This window comes from Oncorhynchus kisutch, linkage group LG4, assembly GCF_002021735.2.
Source record: "Oncorhynchus kisutch isolate 150728-3 linkage group LG4, Okis_V2, whole genome shotgun sequence".
NCBI classification, from domain to species: domain Eukaryota; kingdom Metazoa; phylum Chordata; class Actinopteri; order Salmoniformes; family Salmonidae; genus Oncorhynchus; species Oncorhynchus kisutch.
This window is the reverse complement of record NC_034177.2, coordinates 74543554-74559632: the sequence shown is the minus strand read 5'-3', so window position 1 is coordinate 74559632 and position 16079 is coordinate 74543554. Positions and strand designations below refer to the sequence as shown.

At 41.0% G+C, this 16079-nt stretch overlaps 1 protein-coding gene across 1 annotated transcript; it reads right to left on the bottom strand.

Annotated features, from left to right (window-relative positions):
* Positions 1 to 3412: 3412 nt before the first annotated feature.
* On the bottom strand, positions 3413 to 15475 carry LOC109888804 (SPARC). Its single transcript, XM_031823619.1, has 9 exons — positions 15367 to 15475; positions 15090 to 15179; positions 13125 to 13197; positions 12097 to 12208; positions 11876 to 11994; positions 11619 to 11773; positions 10975 to 11087; positions 4203 to 4297; positions 3413 to 3879 (listed from the first exon to the last, which is right to left on the bottom strand). Exons 2-9 carry the CDS (start codon positions 15138 to 15140, stop codon positions 3824 to 3826), a joined length of 774 nt encoding a protein of 257 aa, XP_031679479.1. The 5' UTR covers positions 15141 to 15179; positions 15367 to 15475; the 3' UTR covers positions 3413 to 3823.
* Between the last annotated feature and the right edge of the window lie 604 nt (positions 15476 to 16079).

Sequence of the window (16079 nt, the reverse complement as noted above, 5' to 3'; positions counted from 1 at the left end):
TGATGATACAAAACTTGCCCACATTAACCATTCGCTGGAGGATCTGATAAGATCTGTCTTGATTATGAACTGGGAGCTTGAGATCACATCTTGTTCTGGCCTTTGATTTGGTGCCAAGAGTTCCTCTAATTGACTATGAACACAAGAATAATGGCTTAACAGACAGAAGACATGTCAATGAAATACCACTGTGTCCACCCACACCAGCCAGTGACAGTAGCACAACACAGTATAGAAGTGGGGCAAGCAATGTCTAAAGCCGGGAACTAGGTTGGAGTGGTGTGGTGTGAGGAGGTACGGAACCACGTAGAGGACAAGTACAGCTCTCAGAGGAGCAAGAAGCACATTGATATCAGTGGCTCTCCAACCCCACCCAGCCTTCCCTCTCATCGCCACACAAAGACACACAATAGAGAGCCTCATGTAGGTACTCTCTGCTCTGGTCTTTAATCAATATCGTTTGCATTGTGTGCTACTCCCCTCTTTTTTTCCCTCACCAGGGCTTTTCTGACCCATTCTTTAGCTACTTCAGCAAGGCTATTGAAGAGCTCTGAATGGCGCCAGTTCACCCAGAGGGGGTATTGTCTGTCATTATACTAACCTCAGAGCCCTATGCAATATGGGGGCTTAAAGCAATACCTCCTGCAAATGTATTAATGAGAATATTAATGATCGGCGCAGTATCAAAATCTGTCACCTTTTTAGGAAGGACCCCTCACCGCTGCTGGACTCTTTCAAAGCTATCAGCTCTCCCCCTATTTCTCCCTCCCTGGCCCACTTTAGAATCCCTCTGAAGTTTTAAAAGTTGAAAATCTGGCAGAGCACGATATAGCTGATGCTTTGAAGGCTAGATTCTGATTGACCTTTGGGGGTTATAGCCCATTTACAGCTGACTGCGTGTATATTACATTTATTTCAGTGCTGCTGTTTAGTGGGGGGGAAATGGATCAGCATATCTGAAAGTAATGTCAGGAAAGTAGTCCTGTTCCAGAATCCACCTCTGTCGCCGTTGTATCTATAAGGTAACTCAGCTTGCCTGCTAGCCTATGACAGGTATACCAGGTTAGACACCCACAAAACGCAGAGCCTCTTTCCATCTCTCATTTTCTCTTTCTTTCTTTGGTGGGGTCTGCGCCATCAGAGCTGGCCTGGATATTTCTTTTGATCTCACAGCTTTCCCTCTCTTATATTGCCCTTAATAATTTATCAACAAACAGTCACTGGACTAACTCTGTCCGCTGAGAGCGACAAAAACCAAGAGAGAAAATTTCATTTAAATAATTGCATGAAAGAAACTGCACAATTGCCACTTTCATTCATTATTTATGTCTGCTTACAAGTCATGCATAATGCAGGCACCGTCTTTATGACGATCATGTATTAAATGGAATATTTTTAGGGTTGGGGGCTCAGTTGTACGGGACAAACAGCATGGTGACTGTTTGTAGAGTGACTGGATGTAGCAACACAGTGCAGTGACTGTGTTGTGTTACCTGGCCAGTGTTTGAGATAGAGATATTTGGCAATGTTAACATGTGTTTTCCATGCCAATAAAGCACTTTAATTGAATTGAGAAAGAGAGAGAGGTTGCTAGCTGACAATGGGTTAACATAAATCTTTATTTTTAACAACGTATCATCACCAGCCACCCATCTGCTCCTGAGCTGGCAGAGGAGAGAGAGAGAGAGAGAGAGAGAGAGAGAGAGAGAGAGAGAGAGAGAGAGAGAGAGAGAGAGAGAGAGAGAGAGAGAGACAGAGAGAGAGAGAGAGAGAGAGAGAGAGAGAGAGAGAGAGAGAGAGAGAGAGAGAGAGAGAGAGAGAGAGAGAGAGAGAGAGAGAGAGAGAGAGAAGGTTGGGTTGGGGGATGTGAAAGATCTAGCTATACAACATCCAACATGTGACAACAGAAAGAGGAGAAGAAGATTGTAGGTGAGTGTGAGTAAGAATAGAGGGGGGAGGGACAACGGGCAGGACAGGAGGGTGGCCCTGTGGATCAGTTTTACCCTCCCCTGGGTGTGGGGGATGGGGGTGGTGGAGTTGGAGGTGGGGCAGGAGGTCTTGAGGTAATGAGTGGGAATGTATTAATGTAGGGGATGAAGACGCAAAGAGGGAGGGAGGCAGGGACCTCCAGGGGTGGCCCCAACTACACATTTCATTTTCACAGATAAAGGAGCGAGTCCCCTGGGATGGGGGAGCAATTGAAGGGGGGATGGAATTTGTATTCAGAGCTCCTTTCCACTTGCTGTGGTGACTGTGTTAACAGCTTGATGTGCAGGTCACTCATTAGTAAATACAGCCTGCTCTCAATTGGCTGATCTCCGATCACGCTTCTATATCTGATCATTTACAGCTCCTCTCACCGTCTGTTTTTTCCTATCTTCTTTTCTAAAACTCTGATACTGCCTCCAGTGGTCTCGTCTTAATCAAAAGTGACTAGAGCGAATCTGAGACATCAGGGGAAAAAAATCTTGTTTTTATTCTTTGGGTGTTTATCTGGGCACATTGCAAATCTCATTCCTCTGTTGCCCCGTGTCTGAGAAGCTCTGTATCTTATGTTGAATATTGAAATATCTCTCTCCATCTTTCCTCCTCCCGGCAAAGAAAAATGTGAGGGATAATTAATCCAGAGACACCAGTGGAACTGAGGAACCCACCCCGGGCCGCGCACATCCCCTATTGATCTTTTAGAATACACACACGCACAGATGAAACAAAACATAATGAGAGCTGTGGAAAAGCTGAGGCATCAGATCAAATATCTCAAAATGATGTACTGGACTGTGTAAGGGCTGATGATTTGGCTCTTTGACCTTACAAGAGGGCATTATTTCTTAATTTCCTGCTTCCTGTTGACAAATATCATACGCCATGGCTACTATTTCCACAACATCAAACCTCTTCTCAGTGACTCTTCTTCTACCACTTCTTTCAGACTATTCCATCCCCCTTTTGTTCTTTCTCTCATTTCTGATCCATTTTTCATGCATTACTTTACCCACCGCCATCTCTACTCCCCATTTACAGTGCATTACCCCCCCTTCCATAAACACACTTTCTTACTTCCCTCCTTCGTTTACAGTGCATTACCCCCCCTTCCTTAAACACACTTTCTTACTTCCCTCCTTCGTTTACAGTGCATTACCACACTCCTCTTTCTTCCCCCGTCTCCCCCTATTATCCCTTGTTCCCTTCCCTGGTAACGGCTTCTCACACTAAGCTTCCTTTCCTTACATCATCTCTTTTCTATCTCTTCCCTCCATCCTCCCTCCATCACAGTATCCCATTGTCTCTGTGAGGCTTTCACCATCTATCTCTCCCTCCACAGTAATTGAATGCTTGATCCATGCAACACGTCCTCCTGGTTCTTAATGAGCCCCTCTCTCCTCCGGCCATCCCCATTTAGACACTAAGATGGTAGACTCATAGACATTTATTACAGGCCATTTCTCCACACAGACGAATCTACAGTGGACTTTTCAAAACAAATGATGTCATTCATCAAAAATAAATGCAGTACCGAGTGTGACTGTTAGAGGGAGTAGTGGAAATATGATAAAGACAGTGGGTGATTAATTGATGCTGATGATTGTAGAATGTAGATAGCATTGATAAACAGATGCACATGTAGACAAATCAAATTAAAATCAAATCAAATGTTATTTGTCACATGCTTCATAAACAACAGGTGTAGACTAACATTGAAATGCTTACTCACGGGCCCTTCCCAACAACGCAGAGAGATAAAAATGAGAAGTAACAGAACATAAAAAAAAATGATAACACAATAATACACAATGCGAGAAGAGAGATGTTCATATCCAGGTCAACGGTGGTTGTCAGTCTTCATGGGACACAGCTTACCGGATCCCATTTTCATAGCTGTCAGAGAGAGAAAGAAACATTTGCTATAATCAATTGTTGTAATCAAAGCATTTACTGTAATCAAATTTAGTTCAATTAAAGACGAAACAAATTACTCACTAGGTTTTAAGGGTAATGGTACTGGTACTCCGTGTATATAGCCAAGTTATCGTGGCTCATTGTGTATTTATTATTACGTTTTATTGGGATGGGCCCATAAGTACTCATTCCACTGTTAGTCTACACCTGTTGTTTACATAGAATGTGAAAAAAAAATACAATTTGATTTGATTTGATAATGTTGCATAGTTTGGATAGTGAAGTTAAGGGATTGCACCCACACATGAAGCTGTGGAACCAGATCTCTGAGCGATCCACAAGACAGGAGATCCATTCATTCAGGGTCACCTTAGTGTTCTTGTTATGGTCACATGACCTGTATGCAGAGAATAAACATACACAATACCACATAAAAGATGACTGTAGCTCTGTTGGAAGAACATTTATAGATAACTTTGACACCTTTTGGAAACAGAAGATGCTCTACAGGAATGACGGAGTCCATCCAAATCATCTTGACTCCTGGCCGGGCTTGGGTCATGACTTATCAATGACCCAAGCCCAGCTCAGATAATCCCTACCACTGTGTCGTTGTTGTAATGCTGTAGCAAATGTACATTATCCCGGGGGTGTTGACAGTCACAATGTAAGTAACCTAATTTATGTCCCTCTGACTCCCCTGAATGCCTCTGTCGATCCTACAGCTATTGTATACAGTAATCATGTGCCTATGAACCAGAGTTATAATGTTAGCACTGAGGAGGTTTGCCCCACTGTGCAGCTCACCCTGCACTATCAGCTCAAACATAAATAACATTGTTATGTCTACTGCTGATAGGTTTCCCAGTAAAGCAATAAAAACTATCTAGCATCCCAGAAAAGTGCTAAAAATAGCCCACATTAACATACTGTATGCAGCCTAAGAAACAATGTTCATGGCACTAATAACTTGCTAGTAACAGACAACATTCATATTCTGACTATCTCTGAAACTCACTTAAATAATACATGTTTAATATATATATATATATATATATTTCACCTATATTTAACCAGGTAAGCTAATTGAGAACAAGTTGTCATTTACAACAGCGACCTGGCCAAGATAAAGCAAAGCAGTGCGACACAAACAACAACACAGAGTTACACATGGAATAAACAAGTGTACAGTCCAATAACACAATAGAAAAAAAATAGAAAATCTTTATACAGTATGTGCAAATGGCATGAGGAGGTAAGGCAATAAATAGGCCATAGTAGCGAAGCAATTACAATTTAGCAAATTAACAGTGGAGTGATAGATGGTGATGTTCAAGTAGAAATACTGGTGTGCAAAAGAGCAGAAAAGTAAATAAAAACAATACGGGGATGAGGTAGGTTGATTGGGTGGGCTATTTACAGATGGGCTGTGTACAGCTGCAGCAATCGGTTAGCTGATGTTTAAAGTTAGTGAGGGAAATACAAGTCTCCAGTTTCAGCTATTTTTGCAATTCGTTCCAGTCATTGGCAGCAGAGAACTGGAAGGAAAGGCGGCCAAAGTAGGGGTAGGCTTTGGGGATGACCAGTGAGATATACCTGCTGGAGCGCTTGCTACGGGTGGGTGTTGTTATGGTGACCAGTGAGCTGAGATAAGGCGGAGCTTTACCTAGCATAGACTTATAGATGACCTGGAGCCAGTGTGTAGCGAGGGCCAGCAGACTAGAGCATACAGGTCGCAGTGGTGGGTGGTATAAGGGGCTTTGGTGACAAAACGGATGGCACTGTGATAGACTGCATCCAGTTTGCTGAGTAGAGTATTGGCTATTTTGTAAATGACATCACCGAAGTCGAGGATCGGTAGGATAGTCAATTTTACGAGGGTATGTTTGGCGCCGTAAGTGAAGGAGGCTTTGTTGCGAAATCTGAAGCCGATTCTAGATTTAATTTTGGATTGGAGATGTTTAATATGAGTCTGGAAGGAGAGTTTACAGTGATGATGATACAGTTGTAGCATTACATGGTTATAAAAAATACAGAAATGCCAATAGGGGTGGTGTTGCAGTCTATATTCAGAACCACATTCCTGTAAAGCTTAGAGAAGATCTACTGTTAAAATACGGTTGAAGTAATATGGCTACAGGTTCACCTGCCTCACCTAAAACCCATTCTTGTGGGAAGATGCTATAGACCACCAAATGCTAACGGTCAGTGTCTGGACAATATTTGTGAAATGCTTGATAATGTATGTGATATCAACAGAGAGATATATTTTTTAAGTGACCTTAACATTGACTGGCTTTCATCAAACTGTCCACTCAAGAAAAAGCTTCAAACTGTAACCAGTGCCTGCAACCTGGTTCAGGTTATCAATCAACCTACCAGGGTTTGATTTTATTTTATTAGGATCTCTTTTAGTCCCCATTTGGACTAATCTTCCAAGAGTCCTTAAAATTCAAATACAATTTATAATACAAACACACTTTCACATATAACACACTATTACAAAGGTACATAATACACTAGCATAATGACCCAATAAATACTAAATCTAAAAAAATATTGATTCTTCATCTACTATAGTCCCACAACATTTCTATATACTATATTTAAATTGTTTTTAAATAATGTTTAAACTTATATATTGAAAGGTTTCTAGTTTGCTCAGTTAATTTATTCCATTTCTTTATTGCTCTAATTCGAAATGTTCTTTTGCCCATTTCTTTTTTCTGTCTGGATAACGCATAGATGGTGGACAATCTATTCCTAGTATTTACGGAATGTCTGTCTCTTACCAACTGAATACCATTGTGAATAGAACTTGGCCGTTTTAAACGATGTAAATTATAAAATAAGATAAGCATGTTTTTTTCAATTATCTTGTCGATTGATGACCAACCAAGAACACTGCGCATGACTGCAACAGAAGAACCATATCTCCGCCTTAAAACAATCCTTGCTGCTTTATTCTGTGCATTCTGCAGCCTCCTAACTTCACTAGATGATGCATTTCCCCAGACCATCGAACAATAGTTAACTTGAATCTCAACCAATGCCTGTGTTATTTGCTGAAGGATTTTCCCTGGTAAATATTTAGCTATCCTTCTGATTATGCATGCTGTTTTAATATTTTTTTACATAGATTAGTTATTTGAGACGACCATGATAAGCAGTTGTCTAGCTGCACTCCCAGTAGTTTGGTTTCTGCCACTTCTTCAATTTGTACTCCTCCCATACTTAATTGTATCCCATGCTGTTTTGGCCTTTTCCTAGTTGAACAGACCAACATAACTTTGGTTTTCTTGGTGTTTAAATCAAGTTTGTTTTGGCAAACCCATTTCCTGATAATCTCCAAATCTCCTTGCAAAGCTTGCTGTACCTGTTGAACCGATTGTCTTGCTGCATAAATTGTAGTATCATCTGCAAATATAGTAGCTTGAGTTTCAACCAAGGCATAGGGAAGGTCATTGGTGTATATTAAGTAGAGAAGGGGCCCAAGGCAGCTGCCCTGCGGTATTCCACAGTTTAACACATTAGGGGAAGAAAATGAACCATTGATATAGGTAGTTACAAACAGCACGTGAATGAAATCATCAACATCACATCTTTACTAATGCTGCAGAAATTTGCTATAAAGGTATCCAAATCCATCATATGTAGTGATCACAATATAGTAGCCATATCTAGGAAAACCAAAGTTCAAAAGGCTGGGCCTAATATAGTGTAGTGGCCATACAATATGTTTTGTGGTGATTCCTATGTTGATGAGAATATTTTCTGTTCTGTGGAGAAACCAGACGCTGCACTTGACTCATTTATGAAATTGATTATTCCTGTCACTAATAAGCATGCACCTATTAAGAAAATGACTGTAAAAATTGTTAAATTAATGTGGATTAATGAGGAATTGAAAAATGTTATGGTTGAGAGGGATGAGGCAAAAGGAATGGCAAATAAGTCTGGCTGCACAAACAATTGGTAAACGTACTGCAAATTGAGAAATCATGTGACTAAAATGAATAAAAAGAAGAAGAAACTATACTATGAAACAAAGATAAATTATATAAAGAATGATAGTAAAAAGCTTTGGAGCACCTTAAATAAAATTTAAGGTGACAATGACAAGCCACCTGGGTCTGACAACTTGGATGGAAAATCCTTTTTGCCATACAGTATCTTCAATATAAGCCTACAAGAAAGCCTGTACCCTCAGGCCTGGAGGGAAGCAAAAGCCATTCTGCTACCCAAGAATAGTAAAGCCCACTTTACTGGCTTAAGTAACTGACCAATCAGCCTGTTACCAACTCTTATTAAACTTTTGGAAAAAATGGTGTTTGACCACGTACAATGTCATCTTACAGAAAAACAAATTGACAACAGACTTTTAGCACGCTTATAGGGAAAGACATTCAACATGACCAGCACTTACACAAATTACTGATGATTTGCTGAGAGCAATTGATGATCAAAAGATTGTGGGAGCTGTTTTGTTAGACTTTTGACCTTATCGATCATAGTCTGCTGCTGGAAAAATGTATGTATTATGGCATTACACCCCCTGCTATATTGTAGATAAATAGTTACCTATCTAACAGAACACAGAGGGTGTTCTTTAATGGAAGCCTCGCCAACATAATCCAGGTAGAATCAGAAATTCCCCAGGGCAGCTGTCTAGGCTCTGTACCTTTTTCAATATTTACTAATAACATTGAGTAAAGCCAGTGTTTCTATGTATGCGGATGACTCTATACTTTACACGTCAGTTACCACAGCGAGTGTCATGCCCTGACCGTAGATTTCTTTTTTTGTTTCTATTTTTAGTTTGGTCAGGGGGTTATGTGGGTGGGTATTCTATGTTGTAGGTCTAGGTTTCTGTTTCTATGTGTTTGGCCTGGTATGGTTCTCAATCAGAGGCAGCTGTCTATCATTGTCTCTGATTGAGAGCCATACTTAGGTAGCCTGTTTTCCCATTTTGAGATGTGGGTGATTATTTTCCGTTTCAGTGTTTGCACCATACTGTGGGACTGTTTCGGTTTTAATTTATTCTCTTGTTCCTTTGTATTTTGTATTCATTCCTGATTGAAAGGTATTATGGATATGTACCACGCTGCATTTTGGTCCTCCTCTCCTTCCACCAACGAAAACCGTTACAGTGAGTGAATTTACTGCAACACTTAACAAAGAGGTGCAGTCAGTTTCAGAATGGGTGGCAAGAAATAAGTTATATATTTCAAAAACTAAAAGCATTGTATTTGGAAAAACAATTTACCAAACCCTAAACATCAACTAATACTGTGGAAATTAAACAAGTTGAGGTGACTAAACTGCTTGGAGTAAACCTGGATTGTAAACAACCATGGTCAAAACATGTTGTGTGGTCCAGTTGTGTGGTCAGGTGCCACAAAGAGGGACTTAGGAAAATTACAATTGGCTCTGCAGTTTAGAAAATGCTATCATAATGCTGTACTGATAAACATTGACAATACATGTTTAACTTCATTTAAGATGGCCCACAGTGACCTAACATTAATAACATGCATGTCAATCTCTTATGGCTCAAAGTAGAGGAGAGATTGACTTCATCACTGCTTGTTTTTGTAAAAATGTATTGACATGCTGAATGCACCAGGGTGTCTGTTTAAACTACTAGCACACAGCTCAGACACCCATACATACCCCACAAGACATACCACCAGAGGTCTGTTTAAACTACTAGCACACAGCTCAGACACCCATGCATACCCCACAAGACATACCACCAGAGGTCTGTTTAAACTACTAGCACACAGTTCAGACACCCATGCATACCCCACAAGACATACCACCAGAGGTCTCTTCACAATACCAAAGTCCAGAACAGTCTATGGGAGGCACACAGTACTACATAGAGCCATGGCTGCATGGAACTCTATTCCACATCAGGTAACTGATGCAAGCAATAGAATCAGATTTTAAAAAACAGATAAAAATACACAGTGGACAGCGGGGATTGTGAAGAGACGCTCACACAGGCACAGACACACGCATACAAATGATAACACACACACTCTACACACATGCAGACATGGACTTTGTATTGTAGATATGCGGTAGTAGAGTAGTGGCCAGAGGGCACACACTTAATATGTTGTGAAAAGTGGTATGAAATGTAATGTATATAACTGCCTTTATGTTGCTGCACCCCAGGAAGAGTAGCTGCTGCCTTAGATCCTTAATAAATACAAATACACATAAACAAACATACTATTGCAAATACACACACACATGCATGTATGCACACACGCAGACACAAACGCAAAGGACTTATGCAAACCAACACATCTGCATACAATATGAACAGACTGACATTTGTCTTCACCCACACAGAAACATTATCTTTGAAGGGTACCGTTTCCATTTGTGCTAATCCACACACAGCGGGAAGCACAGTGGGTAATAAACATTATCATCGCTGGGAATAGGTTGACATTGAGCCAGCCAGCCCCACTCCCACAAAACCTGTCACTGCAGACTGGCAACACACACCAGCTTTATGACTGAGGCGGGAGAGGGGTGGAGAGAGAGAGAGAGGATAGACTTAGTAGGGAGGAAAGAGAGGGATGAGGACATGGGGTATGGAGGACGGAGTGTTAGAGGGATGGATGAGATAGAGAGGAGAGTGTGATGAGTGGGGAGGTGGGTTGGCTGAGTAGTAGAGGGAGAGGGGGGACTCACAGGAAGGGGGTTGGCACAGATGATGTCTGCTGAGGATGGGGTGCAGAGAGAACATGAGGATGGGAGGTGCAACATGGAATGGGGGCGATTGACATTTTAATCCTTTACATTAAGCAAATCATTTGACCTTCTCTTTACAAATAGGTAATTGCCCCCAATTTCACATTTTTCCATGACGTTCTCAAATTATCAGTTGAATTTGAATTGATTTCCTGTATTAACTGAGATTAAAGTATATTGACAGTTGGCAACTGATAAAGACAGGGATAAACATAATGTGGATTTGGACATGTCGTAATTTGTATGCGGTGCATAGAGGACAAGAAAGATTAAGTGTAAGTGTGTATTCAGAGTGGGGCTCACTGGAAGAAGGAGGTAGCACAGTGCTCTAGAGGCATTCTTTTGTAGCGTAGCTTCCTCAGGTCTTTCCGGCTCAGCTTTCCATCCTTGTTCTTGTCCAGCAGGCCAAACCTCCGCTATACAATTCGGGAGAGAGAGGAACATCGAAGCAGAGAAATATTGAATGACTTCAATGAGCTATTCACCCCAGCCAATTTACCTAAAAGGAGAATGAACAGTCTAGAGAGAGGGAGGAGGACAAAGCTGGGTTAAAGATGTGGTTAGTTGAATAGATAAAGGGAGGGCTAGAGGTCAGGAAGGCAGGAATGAGGATATAATATTACCACCCAGTTATCTTTCTTATTGAATCATTTAGTGATTATTGACTAGGTCTATTTATAGTGGGGTTCCTGAATGCTCCCTCATTCTGAGTAGTGGAAGACCACACAATAAGCTACACAGGAGCTTTTCAACCTTAAATGACATCTGCTCCAGGTAACTAACAATTTCACACCACAACACAAATCAAAGTGCTCTTATGCCAAAGTGCTCTTCATGCTCTTCAAGTTAGTTCATGATAAGTGTAATCAGGTGCGGTAGATCTTGCGAACACTGCAGCCCTCCAGGACCAGAGTAGCCCAGCTCTATTCTTCTGTCTTGTCTGTTACCTGGGCTAGTTGGGAGCGCTGGGTGTGGCTCAGGCAGCTCTGAGGCGGGGCGTAGGGGGCGTAGGACTCTCCCATGCGACTCAATAGGAGGAACCAGTCCATGAGGCGGTATGGGAACTGGCCATACTCCTCCTCTGTACAGTTTGCCTTGGGAACTTGGAAACAAATATAAGCAAGCATGAAGTGGAACCTGATCTTGAAGAAGACTTATTATGTAGGTATAGTACTGCAGTACTGTGTGTGTTTGTGAGTCCTACCCAGACAAGGCCCTTTATGAGCCAGTCCAATGTGACGTCTCTTGCGGCAGGCTTCTCTATGCAGCAGACACTCGTTCCCATAGGTCCTTCCCAGAACACTGCACACTGGTGCCTCCTGCCTGCACACATAGGTCATTACAAGCACAATGACATACTGTAGTGCAAGGCACCTTTCTTTATCACTTTAATACAACTTAATTAAGTTTGTGGTGTGGCCCTACCGTGGGCAGATCTTAGGACACACACACTTTGGGAAGAGGACTCCGTTGTCCTGCACCACCTGGCACCAGGAGCCCATTGGACTGTGACACTTCAGAAGCTCACATAGTAGGACTTGCATATGGATAGAGAGAAATGGAGAGGGAGGGAGGTGGAAGAGACTTCATGCTTTGAACATAAAATCAGTCGATACAGAACTACAATGGGGTTATTTGCAGTCTAAACAAACAAGGTCAACGTGTATTAAACATCCAATTTCACTATAAATGTGTGCAAATGTTAAAAGATATGTTAATTTGGGGGCATTAAAACCATTTACTTGTGTTACAAAAGGTTAATAAAAGAGAAAGTGTTACTGCTTGACAGACAGTGCCTCTTTGCCAACATTACCAATTTGGCGCTTTTAGGGTTAATGATGGCAGACTTACAGTTGAAGTCGGAAGTTTACATACACTTAGGTTGGTGTCATTAAGACTCGATTTTCAACCACTTCATAAACTATAGTTTTGGTAAGTCGGTTAGAACATGCATGACACAAGTCCTTTTTCCAACAGTTGTTTACAGACAAATTATTTCACTGTATCACAATTCCAGTTTGTCAGAAGTTTACATACAGTAAATTGACTGTGCCTTTAGAAAACAGCTTGGAAAATTCAAACCTGACACAGTTACACCAGCTCTGTCAGGAGGAATGAGCCAAAATTCACCCAACTTATTGTGGGAAGCTTGTGGAAGGCCACCCAAAACGTTTGACTCAAGTTAAAGAATTCAAAGGCAATGCTACCAAATCCTAATTGAGTGTATGTAAACTTCTGACCCACTGGGAATGTGATGAAAGAAATAAAAGCTGAAATAAATCATTCTCTCTACTATTATTCTGACATTTCACATTCTTAAAATAAAGTGTTGATCCTAACTGACCTTAGACAGGGAATTTTTACTCTGATTAAATGTAAGGAATTGTGAAAAACGGAGTTTAAATGTATTTGGCTAAGGTGTATGTAGACTTCCGACTTCAACTGTATCTCACCTGGGTCCACTCTACCCAGATATGGTCTCAGACTGCTCTCAGCCTGCCATTGTTTGCGCTGGGCTCTGCCTCCCTGGAACACATAGAATTCGGGGGCAAAATGAGACAAACCTTGAACATGTGTTTGTCTTTTAATGCTGTGTTCTTTTGAAAATGCTGTACTAGTACAACATATTGTAGGGCCTAACCACTCAACATGAGTAGATAACTTAACTTCTCTGTTTTGAAAACAGACTTGTGTTGAATTATATTTTGGGTGGTTGGGTTCTCAGACAAATAGAAGCCAAGCAACAATCAGAACCTCTCCCAAATTTTCAGATTTATCTTCAACTATGATAAATCTGTACATGCCTGACAGTCTGCCACTGATAGCAAATCATTTCAAGATAATTCAAGTCCTTTCACTGTTCGTATTGAAGCTATGTAAATCGATGACTTGTCTCCTCTATAACCCCTGTAGTGTATGAAACCCTGACTGGCATAGAATAGCTCCCACTGCAAGGGGGGGTTGGGGGGGGGGGTGCTCCAAACACCCCAAATCCCCACTATCCTCAATCCACTACTATGGTCTTTGTAGTTTGAGCCAGACCCACATCTGCCCTGAATGCACCTGATGAGAAACAGGTGCAATCCCACTGGGCACACACCGGGCACACACTGGTTGAATCAACATTGTTTCTATGAAATGACGTTTCAATGAAATGACGTTGAAATAATGTGGAATGCATGTTGACGTCTGTGCGCAGTGGGTTGTGACCCAAAATACTGGAGCCTCAGCTCCTTTAGCTCCTTCAGCTCCCAAAGCCCAATTGTTTCATTAGTCCATTGATATAGTTGATATAGTCCCCAAAATGTTTTGCATGTCAACAATCAAGTTTTCAAGATATATCACTTTCAAAATACAGAAATACAGCTGGCATGATGTCACGCCCTGACCTTAGTTATCTATGTTTTATGTATTATTTTAGTCAGGTCAGGGTGTGACAAGGGTGGGTATGTGTGTTTTTGTCCTGTCTAGGGTTTTTGTAATTCTATGGGGTTTTGGTATGTCTAGGTATTGGTAGGTCTATGGTGGCCTGAATTGTTTCCCAATCAGAGGCAGCTGTTTATCGTTGTCTCTGATTGGGGATCCTATTTAGGTTGCCATTTTCCATGTTGGTTTTGTGGGTTATTGTCTATGTGTAGTTGCCTGTCAGCACTTGTGGTATATAGCATCACGTTTGTTTAGTGGTTTTCCTTCATTAAAAGAAGAATGTATGCTTATCACGCTGCGCCTTGGTCACATCAATATGACGAACGTGATGCATTTTGCATCATGTGATTTCTGTATTTTGAAAGTGATATCTTAAACTTGATTGCTCACATGCAAAATATATTTTTACTATATTAAGATTGGACTAATTACACAAATACCAAAAGCTAGTTTTGGGTGGAGTTTTCCTTGAACATGAATTTATTGCCTAACAACTCCAACTCAAATCCATCTCAATAACAAACAGAGGAATGTTGATTTATCTCCAACTCATTTCAACATGTGGGAAAATGTCTCAATGTGTATGCTACATCAAGTTGTTCTATTTCAGTAAAGACTTACTATTTGTCCTTCAGTTGTTTTGACATACCAAGTGATTTCCTCAGCTATACACTTTTACCAGGTGCCTGGCTGGATATAAAAGTATGTGTTGACGTCTATGAACATTCTTCAAGGTATAAAAGTCCCAACTTTCCGTCCTACTAGAGACGTATTTAACCAGATCAAAAATATAGAACGTTGCAGATAGATATATAATGGATAGAGCGGACAACATTCACTATTCGACATGACAGACCATAGACTGTGACAGACAAGCAATTATATCTGTTCTACAATCTTCTGTAACATTTCTGTCTGAACCTTCTGTAACATTGCACTCTCCTGAACAGGTCCCAGCCTCCTAATGTAAGGAGGAGAAAGGTTATACTCACCATGGCCAGGTCAGGGTGAAAAGCCAGGACCAGCAGAAAGAGCAGGTTCATAGTAAGGCTGAACGCGAGAGAAGAACGTTTCTAACAGTCCTGCAGGAGAAATAAACCAAAAAGAACTATTTCTTTGACATGGCCAATTTATGTATACTACTTATATATCAAATGAATTAAATAAAACAATTTCCTTTTATATGATCCACTGTAAAATAACCCTTACGGAAGAGTGAAAGTGAAATATAACTTTGAGATATATGCTTGGACAACATACACATATTACCTTATTTGGTGTAATATCCCTCCATTATTCACCAGTCATTCGAATCATCCAGAAAAAAACAATGAGGCTCAGTCAAAAGAAAGCAATAATTTCCAATTCCTGTGCTGTAGGAGACAGATTGAGTTACATGGACAGGAGGACATTAGCCATCAACAGAGGAAGTCATTATATGGAACAAGTCATTTTCCCAGACAGCTTCAGAAATCTTACCAGAGTTTCACTTGCTTCTATCCTCTGTTGCTATTCCTCTTGCTGTTCTGCGTCTTGCCAGCTGCACATATTTCCCTCTCCTTTACACCCGTTTCTTAAAGGTATCTGTTTTTAAGTTCTGCTGCCTATACTTTCTCCCTCCTTTTATTTGATCTCCTATTCTTACAATCCTGCCTTATCTGCCCCTCCTCTCCCCCCATTTCTACCTCCTCCTCTTAATCTTCAGTTCACAATAGCCCCCTGTGTATAGGCCACATCAGCAGACCAAAATACTCAGAGAAAATATATGCACCTTCAGTCAGTCAATCAATCAATTAGATGAAAACAGAAAATGCAATTCAGACAGACAGTAGGTGTTGTGAGAGTGTTTATTAGGGGGTTTGATTTTTACATATGATGTATTGGCTGAATCCATGTGTGCTCTGGCCTGTAAATGTATGTGCCTGTGATGTACTGCCAGCCTCAATGAGAACCAGTTCCCCTTTCCTAATAGCCCCGGGAAG

Bases quoted from the DNA above. Each gene is read 5' to 3' on its own strand.
- LOC109888804 (XM_031823619.1), bottom strand. From the start codon at position 15,140: ATGAACCTGCTCTTTCTGCTGGTCCTGGCTTTTCACCCTGACCTGGCC. The intron at 12,209-13,124 runs GTGAGATACAGT...TCCATATGCAAG, and splicing joins TCTGGGTAGAGTGGACCCAG to TCCTACTATGTGAGCTTCTG. The intron at 11,995-12,096 runs GTAGGGCCACAC...CTATGTGTGCAG, and splicing joins TGTCCTAAGATCTGCCCACG to GCAGGAGGCACCAGTGTGCA.